At 34.9% G+C, this 12,188-nt stretch overlaps 1 protein-coding gene across 1 annotated transcript; it reads right to left on the bottom strand.

Annotated features, from left to right (window-relative positions):
• Positions 1 to 229: 229 nt before the first annotated feature.
• Positions 230 to 11,538, bottom strand: LOC121235071 (1,4-alpha-glucan-branching enzyme 3, chloroplastic/amyloplastic). The gene is given in 22 exon segments (XM_041131295.1): positions 230 to 757; positions 1,239 to 1,293; positions 1,403 to 1,488; positions 1,788 to 1,892; positions 2,091 to 2,171; positions 2,781 to 2,888; positions 2,959 to 3,036; positions 3,280 to 3,384; positions 3,514 to 3,585; positions 3,705 to 3,842; positions 5,329 to 5,431; positions 5,753 to 5,854; positions 6,076 to 6,166; positions 7,428 to 7,535; positions 7,940 to 8,015; positions 8,470 to 8,559; positions 8,652 to 8,782; positions 8,785 to 8,823; positions 9,515 to 10,204; positions 10,497 to 10,561; positions 10,890 to 10,961; positions 11,146 to 11,538. Coding segments are annotated over 22 exon segments (2,700 nt in total). The 5' UTR covers positions 11,418 to 11,538; the 3' UTR covers positions 230 to 724.
• Between the last annotated feature and the right edge of the window lie 650 nt (positions 11,539 to 12,188).

Genomic DNA, 12,188 nt, shown 5'->3' with positions numbered 1-12,188 from the left:
TATCTATCTATCTATATATATATATATATATGTATTAGCAATTTTTCATATAAGATCTCATCAATCCCATCATACCATCCTATGTGACAATTTTTGTAGAGAATTGTTATCTATTGAATCTACATTTTGTCTCTATTCTACTATTTTAACATGTTATTAGTACTTGGGATAATTTTGTTTTTTGAAAAAAAAAATGATTATAAAGAATATAATTACAAACTGTAAAGGCTATAAAAGAAGAATTGATATATATATATATATATATATTAACAAAAAGTTGTGAATTGATACATGCATTAGTAAAAGTTTGTGTTCTATCCAAAACAAGTCCTTGCGTGCTTCTCTCTCTTCAATGTTGTCTTTCTTGTATTACAAACTTCCTATCCAATGTCTACCACTCAAATACTACATCTTGAATTCAGACCTACCTCATTTACTATTTCATACACAATGAAAACTCCAATCCTTATGTTCCAAAGCACCCATTTCTCCATATGCTGCATGACCATCATTCTGTGTAAACTTGGATAGATATAAGATCGATATAATATCAATGAAGCAAAGCTCTTGCAGGAGTAATAATACTAAACACCAGTGGTTTCGTACTTCCAAAAGCAACCACAAACGGATGGAGACTTGGCAGGTTCTGTGCTTTCCTCCAAAAACAACCACAAACATACTTGGAAATCTGCCGTGCAAATTGCTTTCTGAGAGTGAAAATTGGTTATACTCTTAAGATCCGACTTAATTTATAAACCTGCAAAGATGCAAGAAGTTTGTTCACCATCAAGCAAATTCAGAAGATAAATGTTAATTTTAGAAACCATTCCGTGTATTGGAATATTTGAAAACTAGGCCTTGCTGTCCTGCATTCTGAAGCTGGGACAAGTAAGCAGTAGGACTCAGATAAGTTGAAGACAGCAGAAATGTGGATGACTCAATGCAGAAGCATCGAAGAAGAAAATGGCAGGGAAGCAATCCAGAATGCTTAAAGTATATCATAATCTTCCCTCATCATTTGGTCATTTCACATCAGATATCTAGGCATACGTAGTGTATATGATGTTTGCAATCATCCGACATAAATTTGTAGTTACAGACAAGATAGTCCTACGCATAATGCTCCAACACTTTCCCATTTGTAGCAAAGAATATAACTCGTCCCATGTAGATGCCCACCCAAAAAAAAAAAAAAAAAAAAACAATTCTGGAACACAACTGCAAGAAAATGTACCAACCTGGGCACTCTGACTAGGCAGAGACACTTCTAAGCAGTTCCGTAGGCCATCGATTCTGCGAAGGCAAATGCCAGATGAAGATAGAAGAAAGCACTAATCTAAAAGAGATGGACCCAAATAAATGCTGTGAAGGTAGGAAAAGATTTGGGAAAGTAAATAACTACCTTTTGCTAATTGTTCTCCAAAGATACTGGTCATCCTTCATGAGTGCTCGACCTCCATACTTCGTTTCATCAGTATTTAGTATTACCTGTCATTACAGGAACTCTCTTACTAACTTGTAGTACGTCTCAATGCAAGGATGCCATAAAGCTAATTGTTCAGCTTTTATTCATTGCACGGTTATTTAACATAGAAAACTGATCTCCTTGATGATATACAAAAAACAAACACTATAGAATTGTCCACTGCCTTAGATTCTGGGCAGGTGTCTTCGAGACCCTGAATCTTTGTATCCATAACCATATCCAGATCACAATGATAAACTATATATAATCAGGAATTAGAGTTTCTGAACAATAAAATAATTGAAAGTACATTAACACTTACTTGATACTCTCCAGCTTCCTCAACACCTACGTTGTATCTTTCATAAGAATTTGTCGGATGAAAATTGAATGCGAAGAGAAAAGGACCTCGCATATAAGATATTACCTGGAAATACAAAGTACAAATTGATCTCGGAAAGACACCAGGTATTGACAATATAAATAGTACATCATGAACCAAAAACCAAATATGTGTTTGTGCAGTGTGTGCACAAAATTATGGGTGAAAATTTTGGTGAAGGCATTAATTAGTCAATTAGCCTAAATATCTATCACGTAATAAAATGGAAAGAATAAACCATACCATAGTAGTGTCATCCACATGGTGAATGAGCGGTAAACCTCTTGAAAGTATTTTCTCGGTTTCATCCAACTTCATCAAATCCTAGAAAAGAGGAAAAAGTGACAATTTTTGCATTGCTATCAAAGTATTTTCTGCTTAATCACCAAAAGAGAATTTAAAAGTTCATTATGGACTTCTTCTCGAAGCAGGTCTTTCTTTCCCATAAAAAGGAAGTGGTTTTCAATGGTTATATACTTTTACGACAAATCCAAGAATTTTTTTTGATAGGTGAAAGAATAAACTCAACAATGACTAATGATATAGTCCTAGGTATGCAACTCCCGTGCACTCTTTTTGAAAAAAGTGGGTCCACCATTAAAAAAATATTTTTTTCATGTGGGTTCCAGATTTATCTACTTTTTTAAAAGGGAGTGCGCGGGGTTTGCACACCTAGGACTGCAAATATCATTTCTCTTCAACAATTCCTAGATAGTATAAACTGCATCCGTGTAATGGAGAGAACATAACTATGACATTTTTTACAAGAGACTATTCAAAAACTGAAATAAATACCGAACAGTTCAGCATTTGTTACACAACCAATACAATATCCAAGCCACTTTTACATCAAGGGAACCCCGAAAGACATGATGTCAACATGCTTACCATAACAAGATAAAAAAGTAGTAATACAAATGATTAGGTTGGCACCTTGTCGAAACAAAATAAATCACGATGCAATCCATTTGCCAAAAGATCCCAACGACGGTTAGCCAGTTGGAATGAGAAATTGTTGCTTGGCATTGGAAACTCAACCCGCTGAACATGAGAAGATCATCAGTCATATGAAATAAAATCTATATGAATACTACAAGGAAAGTATCCTCACCTTTGGATGCCCAAATTCATTGCCCATGAAGTTCAAGTAAGCACGGCCACCAATTGTAAATGTAATCAATCTGATCATCTGCCTCGAGATCCAAGGAAAAATAACTTAGAACAGAATATTGATTTTGGGTCTCTGTCTTCTCGGAAAACAGAAAGCCTTTTTTTAATAAAGATTTCATAGTTATATCCACCCAATATCAGAAAATTTGTTTATGCTGATCAAGCATAAACAAATTTTCTGAGAAGAAAGGAATTTTCCCTACACAATTTAAATTTTAAGTTAGTCAAGGGAAAATACTAATGCATTGGCTGCATATCATACTTTGTGTAAGGAGCACCCTCTAAGCAACGATTCTTTTGAGCACTGAGCATGCTCCTCAATTTCACCAAACAATATTTCTGCGAATGATCGCCCTCCAGATATGGACTGACATGCAAGATTGTAACAGCAAGATGAAGTCATTCTATATACATAAATTTACCTAAAGTATATATATAGATTATGTCCCTATGTTAAGAGTCATAGCTGTGAAAGAAGGTTAGAGCAATTGATTACTTGATTGTGATTTTCGGCATACATAAGCATCTTATTTGCATATTGTGTGTTCCTCATTAATGTGCTCACAATCTGCATCATAAATATAATTCAATAAGTATTGGAAATATATCATACAAGTAAAGAATTAACAAAATATAGATTATAGCCCTGTTTGATGCTAAGATGATCTATATGAAATACAATACAACCTTACTCATGCTCCATTCATGGTCTGGGACATTTTCAAGAAAAGAAGACCACATCTCTGGCACAGAAAGATTAACATAATAATCAAATCCCAATCCACCTTGGGAAGGAGGCTCGCACAATCCTGGATAAACGGTCACCTGAACGATGGCAATAGAGAAAAGAAAAATTCATAAAAAAAAAGGCCTGAAAACACAATGCAGACAGCTAAATATCCTGCCATAAAAAGGTAAAGGGCTCAAGAAATGAATGAGTAGTACAAAACACTAAGGTTTCAACAAAAGTACCGAACACCCTAAAAAAGCACATTTTTTTAGAACCTAGCTGTAACTCAAATGATGGACAAAATCTAAATGAAGTGAGACATTTGCTCGTAATCAGAAAAAATAAAATTCTTCTGAAAAAAAAAAACCTGACTCAAGCCAGGTATACAAACACTTTACAACTCAACTTTTGTTACAAGGGTTGTGTTAGCTTATGTTAAAGTTCCTAATTATAATCCTAGAAAGGGTTACCCAGCAAGCATTCCTTTCTTATCTTATCTTATCTTTTTCTCCGGGATCATCTAAGTAAAAACAAGAGACCTTAGGCTTCATAAACCACCAATATTCACCCTATCTTTGTGCCTTCCCCTACTGGCACTTCCTTCCTTGCATCGTAATTGATAGAACATGAAAGTCTCTTGAGCTCCCTTTCTTTTTTAGAAGCAGATCTAGCCAAAAGAGGTTGTCTCACCTCAATAACAATGAAAAGAACTTTAAATTGATCTTCGAAACCTTCACAAGAAATCCCTACACAATCACGAATTTCATCTTCGGCTATTGTATTAAATGGGACTAGCTTTAATGACTTTTATTGCTGTTTTTCACAGCACTTAGCTTGTAATTAGGTGTTTTTCTCTTGTATATTTCCTGTGTACTTGGGCTATGCCTAATTATGTGGATTAATAAATTCTTCTTACTTATAAAAAAAAATAAAAAACAAGAGACACTTTTTCTTGAAATATGGAATTTCCTTTTATTACTAGAGTTTTTATTGCCAAGTTACGTACCAGTGGCTCTTGAACCAATGACTTTACCCTCTGACCTACTCTTAACGGGGAGGAAATGCCGTTTGAAGGAAAGGGAAAAGACTAAAAAAGTTGATTTTAAACAATTGCGAAGCAAAAACCAGAGTTGCCAAAAGTAATAAAAACTAAGTTACTATAGCGAAAAAACTAAATCAAATTTCAAAATTAGCCATTATAGCATCAATATATATATATTTTTTTTGATAAGTTAAAATTTTTTATTAAACACCATGTAATAGGCGAAGCCCAGGTACATAGGAAGTATACAAAAGAAACACCTAGTTACATTATAGCATCAATACATTACCTGCAGCTCAATTAGAAATATAAACCAAAATATAATTTGGTACCATGTTGGGATAACTTCCTAATATGTTGTGCACACTAGCAGTAACAGATGATGCATGTTTCATTTCAACTAAATCCATACCATTTCATTAGAAGAGAAAACAACAAAATAATCATATACTTTTTATTAGTGAAAGAAAGAGAAAAAGATGCAGTAATATCTGTTGATATTTTATAGAAAATAAAAGCAAACAACATGAAATACTTACATCTTCAGCAATTGTTACTATATGTGGATGGAGATAATGCAGTATCTCATTTGCCAAAATGAGGTACAATAATGCATCCTTGTCAACATATTGATTACAGTACCTGCAATAGAACAGAGTTTATATTCAATAAAATGTTCACTAACCTTAACAGTATGGAGGTCACATTTATTTAACATATTTTGATTCTTTGCTACCCAAAGTTTCTTGAGTGGCAGTGCCAGTTATGCAATTCACAAGTCACGTGTATTGGGAGAATGAATTTAAAATATATATCAACAAGCCAAAAAGAATTTCAACCCATACTTTAAAAGTTCAAAATGCCCTTGTTATGTTCAAGACAGTCTAACATCAGTGTCTTAACAGTGAATGAAGTAAATGCAATAACAAGTGCAAAACACAAAAGTTTCAATAGATGCCTTACTCCTCCAAGTCGCCAGTAAAAGAAGCGAAACCATTGTGGGTATACATCATCGATGAGAGTGAATGGAACTGGAAACCATCAATTTGATACTCCACCACCCACCTGTTCAAACTTCATTGCATAAGTAGGAAATAATTTATCATAATTCCTCACCCACCCCCCCCCCCCCCCCCCCCCCCCCCCCAAAAAAAAAAAAAAAAAAAAAGAGAAGGAAACAACAGAAGATATATAAGCATACACTAATAAAGAAGAATGGTGCATTTGAGTAAGTCCACTATTTTGAAAGTGGAAAAATAAAATGACAGTTTCTGCTCTGCAGTTACCAGTTCAGGTTTGAGAGAAGAAAATGTAGCACATCAGGATCACCATAGTTGAACATTCTTGTACCCCAGTATTTGTGGTGCCCTCGCTTTCCTATTCAAGTAGGAAAAGTTGAAGGCAGAAATAAATGGCGTTTGAATAAAAGATAAAAGGTTTTATTAACCAATTTGTAAGCTTATTACACCAAGTTTGACTCTTTCAATCATACAACAAAAACATTTATAAGGACACTTGTTTAGATATGACATGAAAAAATAAGACTTGCTCACGACGACAAAAGAACTCCTAATATGTGGTTCACCAGTACATAGAGCACCCCAAAATACCATATGGGCGAGTAACAACGGTACTCCAAACTTCAAAGCAAATAAAGTGAAGCTTCTAAGGGAAAGAATTACTTGTCAAGGTGAAAAAGATCTCAACGCATGAAAGACTTTCAAAACTTTGTTTCCATTCATTACGGTGGTCGAGTAACCTTATTGATTCCCTCTATGTATGCTCCTACAAATAAAGGGGTTCTTATTAACAGGACCAAACTTCTTTCCTCCACTAGTCAGTTACAAATTAGCCTCAGAATTCCTCAGAGACAAATCCCTCCCTCTCTCTCTCTCTCTCTCTCTCTCCCCCCCACACACATCACATACATTCCGCAATGTTAAGTTTCACAACCCTCTTTTAGCTGCTATGTATTCCGCAAATTCATGTGCCTCAGCACCAGAGGACAGAAAAAGGAAGATTCTAGGTTTGACTGTATTTTCTCTCCAGCAAAGGAGGTTAACACCTACATGTTATGCACTGAGACTCACACACTTTGATTGGTAAGTTACATGGATCCAATGGATCATATGTGTATTACCTTAAGCTCCAGATGAAGAAGTAGCAATTGAGCCAGAGTCTATTGACCTGGGACAACCACATTTTGAAAAAGCCAGTACATGATCAGGCATGCCTCGAGGACATGTCCTGAGATTTGAGACAACCACATTTTAAAAAATCCAGTACATGATCAGGCATGCCTTACGGACATATCCTGAGATTTGAGACAACCACATTCTGAAAAACACCAAATGCAACTTTATCTTCAGTACATGACGAGGCATGCCTCACGGACACGTTTTTAGATTCAAACATTTGATGTGGTTGAAGTGACACCCTAGGTTTCACCTTTTTCTGGTCATAATTCAACTACTTTCCAGAAGAAAAAAAAAAAAAAAGGGAGAGAGAGAGAAGAAAAGAACATGAGCCAGACCACAGACAAGTTGATCAAAGCAGAAGCAAGGCCAGCACAAAGAAATAACTTGGAGAGAGACCTACTATCAATTGGAGAAGAGGCACTAGGAGTTTGAGCATATACCAGTATGAAAGTAGCAGTCATTTGACCCATCAAATAGTGACAATCCAACCATCTCATCAGCAGCTGAGTAAGAATGGACTATCTCTAAGAACACCAACAGTCCTAGTCCTGTAAAAATGTAAGAGTCATTGGAAGATATACAAACTTCTGTTGTCAGCAGGAAATAAAAAATAATGAATGGCAACCAGAATTAGCGTTTATGTTGCACAGTGAGATTATCTTTTTATTGGCATCAGTTATCCAGAAATAAAGTACCGACTAATTCCAGGGAAAGAAAGTATAGGATTAATTAATTCTCGTATTATACAAGTACTGAATTATTTTCTTCGAATCATCTTTTCGTGAGACCAGTTGAAATATATGTTGAATACAATACGATTCTTAAAACATCAACATATTGTTCCCACAAATTTATTAAGCTGAACAAGAACTCTCTCAGCCACTTGAGAAGCATCGATGAAATCTTTAAAATGAATCAAAAAAATGAAAGGCGTCAGATAAAGAATGACAACCATGTGCTTCATCAACCAAGCGCTTAAAGTCATCAGGAGTGCCATATCGGCTACTAACAGCATAAAAGTTAGTCACCTGCATTGGTACAGAGATGTTAGATCAAATGCATAAAATGGTGAAAGAAAATGCATATATTAGAACTAAGAATGAGAAAAATAAAAATAAAATCCAAATTCCACAACAAAGAGTGTTTATAAAGATTGCATTATCAATATAAGGACTCTGCCGACACCTTAGAAATTAAACCTGTATTATCAATTAAATGCCAATAAACATCCATGTGAGACAGTTCTATATATAAATAGTGGAATGATAAAACTGAAACCAAATAGAAGTCGCAACCAAACTTCAGAATTTTGTATCACCTACTTACAATTTTGTTTTCAATAATTTTGCTCCTACAATCTACCACTTTATGCATTTTGAAATATTAATAATGTTTGCAATTTAGGGAATTCTAAATTTATATGTTAGAAATATGTTTATTGTTGGAGAGGTTATGGAAAAGGGAGAAGAAAATTTAGCTCACTCTATAACCAACAGTAAAATAATCTTTGTGCTCAATGACTCCAATCAACTGGATTGCATTGTATCCAGCTTCTTTTACATGAGGAAGGACCTGCATAGGAAATAGTCCCAAGCTGAAGAAAACTGAATACCATTTCACTATATTGAATGAGTAGCGAAATAAAGCAATAATCAGGGAATTACCTTCTCTGTAAAATCATTAAAAGAAGATATTTTTGGTTCTGATCCACTTATTCCAACGTGGCATTCATATATGCGCAAGGACTTTGGCACTTTTGGGTGTTTGTTTTTCCATTTAAATACACATTCAGGGGTGGTTCCCAGTGGATTGCATAAGCTTGCTTTCCATCTGTGTCTGAATTTAATCAACATTTAAATGAAGTATACATAATGCAACATGGCAAAACTTGTAAAAAAGAATCAGAAAATAATCAAAAGGGGAAAAGGCGTATGATGGATGGAAAGATACTCCTAAAAAAAGATAAGAAGGCCACTAGAGTTACAAGCAGGCATCGTAGTCCATGCATATCCTGAGCTTAGCACTTGTTGCAAATAGAAATCCTACCTCACTGCATGCTGATTCTATATTTAAAGTCAGATTCTGATGTACCTGATTGGCTGCACAATGTATTTATGAGGCAACCAATAACACCAGACCCAACAGTTGGTTATAGAGTTTGTGATGCAAAGCGTACAACACATGTCAATTGGAGGGTGGAAAATATATTTTTATCGTACAGATATTTTTTTTTTGTCGGTACTTTTATCCTACAGATATTACAAGGTGTAAATATGATTATTGGTCATTTGCATTATGAATTGTATTTTCTTCATCTCTATAAATAGATATGTAATAGCGAACAAGAGTTTTTATTGATGATGAATAAAGATAGGCATCGCCCAAGTATAAAGGACATATACAAGAGTGATACCTAAGCATGAGTGTCAATGTAACATTAAAGTAACAGAGTGAAGAAATCACACAAGAGGATCTGTTTCCCAACACAGATACAACATAGAAATGACTTCCAGCAGAAGAAAATCACCTGGCTGCACATAAGTAGCCCAAGCAGGCACTCGTTCCAGTGGTCCACTCGGAGTGTTAAAATAGACCCTGTATTTGCTTCCATGAGGAATACCTGGAGTGTACTTTTTCAACCATGCCTTCCTTCCTTTACGTGTCTCTAACCAGTATGCCAAGGGAGGTTTCTTGGCACGAATTTTCTCTAACCATTCAGGACTACTGACCACATTAAAAATGTCATACTCTTTTCCATTATCAATCACATCAAAAGGTGGTAAGTTACTAGGTGGGTCATTTTTATGCTGTTCTTTCCATGCCTTGTGTCTAGTTTCTGGATCTGGTGTTTCTTCCATTATTTTTTCCATTTCCTCTAAAGTTTGTGGTCCATTAGGACCAAATATTTGCTCATATAACTTTGCTGGCACCTCAAAACGGTTTTTAACAAATCGATCCTCTCCAGGTTCCCAGTACTCATCGTTTGCTTTCTTGAAGATCTCTTCGATGGTAACACCACTGTCACCTTTATCGAAGTCATCAACATAATTATACTGTTGGAAATAGAGTTCATCTGGCTTTTCTCCCTCCCTCAACTTATCTTCAAGTATAATGAACCAGTATCCAAAATCATCATGGCCGAAATGACCCTCTCTTGCACAATTCTCTGTTGGTGACCACCCGTTGAAATCACCAACCAGTGCACAATAGCGAGCACCTGTATTCGGAGAGAAGAAAGGGCATTGTTAGTTCAAGAACTGAACCGAAAGAAGATAAAAGTTGACCGGAGAGTTGAGTTAAAATTCTTGAACATCAGATTATTTAACCAATTAGGTAAGTTATTTAGCCAAGTAATTCAAATGTCTGGGAAATACAAAAGAAAATAAAATACTGCCAAAATTTTTTGCTTAGGTCATAATTAGAGAAACAAGAAAGCTAAATATTCAACCACATAGTTAATCAAATTAGAGAATCACGCAAATAAGAAAAACTTGAGCATGATTTCAAACCTGGAGCCCATTCCAGATAATCCACCCGATGTTCCACATGGCGATGCATGCCCAATATCTCATATCTATACAAGAAAACCAAGAAAAATCAACCTCGCTTAGACAGAACCTCAATTCCACCAACACATTGTCCGCTTCATAAGTCCCTTGTGATCAAAAGATACCAAAAAGAAATTTATACGCAAATCAAGACTATATCATCGACCTTTTCACAAACATATTCGGAATAATTGCTCGGCAGTTCCAAATTCTTTATCTTTTTCGAAGAACGAGCTTAGAATCTCTTAAAGATATTAGGCATGTCCTGCCCATCAAACCCAAACTAGAACAGACAATATAGAAAATAAACACACAAAAAAAATAACTTCAAAAAATGGTATTAAGTTGACTAACCCAGTAGACATGTCCCTGAAGTTGACGTGACGTTTGAGAATTTCATCTTTGAGGTCCTTCAACGCTTTATGCCTGCGTTATGCAAGTAAACCAACTTGTGATACCTTGACAACAATTAACTAAATACAAGAAAAAGGAAGTACTATAAAAATTCCAACTTCTTTTATCTTTCTACCACCTTCTTTTATCAAACAAACACACCGCTTCAATTCTATTCATTTTCATCCTCCTTTTCTCTTTAACATTTTGTGATTACCTTTCGCGGAGGAACTGAGCGAAAGCTTTATGGGAAATGCCGAGTTTGGTGAGGAACCCAACTGGGTCGACTCCTTTCTCACCCTCTGTCACGTTCTTCTTTTTGGAGTATTGTTGTCGTGGTGGTGGTTGTTGCGGTTGCTCTGTACCCGAGCATATAATCTTTACTTTTCTGGGAAAAGTGACTCTCTGGCGTCTGTGTTGGGATTGGAATTGGATGGAGAGGCTGTTTGGGCAGAGGGAAATACTGATTGGGAGAGAGAGTGTACTCATTGGGAAGAGCAGAACTGCAGGGGCAGTTGTTGGAGCTCTGAGAGAGAAGGAGTAGGGGCGAGCGGGGGAGCCAAGGGGTTTAAGATAACAAGTGCTTTGGAGTGAGGTTTACGAGTCGACTCGGGAACAAAAAAACAAGCACCGCAATTGTTTCCATTTTTATTTTTCACTACTGAATTGAATGTTAGAAAACCACGTAATTTTTCAAACGTTTTTAATTTATTAAAAACAAATCAAACATCTTCAAATCTCAAAAGACTTTTCTATTTCAATAGTCACACTTTTATCTAATTATTATCACCTTATTACTCAAATACAAAAATTAATGTTAGTTTATAAAATAATTATATTTAAAGGCATTTATATTGCATACTATTTAAGTAGTATAATTTGATTAAAGTGTAAATTTTAAAAATTGAATCTTACAAATTAAATTATGTCATGTAGATGGTATGTAGTGTAAAGACCTTCAAATAAACTCTATAATAAAAATACTTCTTACAAATTATATTCAAATAGTTTTCATTATGTTTATCCTATTTTATAAATATAAATAAAAAAAATTATTTTAAAAAAATATTCAAATTTTCTCCTTTATTTTCAAATCCTAATCTAAAAAAAAAAAAACTCAAAATTCTCAACGTTTTTCATAACCAAATATGACCTTAGTTTTCTTTAAACGCCTGTTTATTTATCTTTTTATATTTTTTATTCTGAACGCTCTTATTTCTTAAAAATTCATAAGCTTTTTTAATAGATTGTCCTTGTTAT

This window comes from Juglans microcarpa x Juglans regia, chromosome 6D, assembly GCF_004785595.1.
Source record: "Juglans microcarpa x Juglans regia isolate MS1-56 chromosome 6D, Jm3101_v1.0, whole genome shotgun sequence".
Classification (NCBI taxonomy): Eukaryota; Viridiplantae; Streptophyta; class Magnoliopsida; order Fagales; family Juglandaceae; genus Juglans; species Juglans microcarpa x Juglans regia.
The sequence above is the reverse complement of the archived record's forward strand: the minus strand, read 5'-3'. Positions and strand labels throughout refer to the sequence as shown.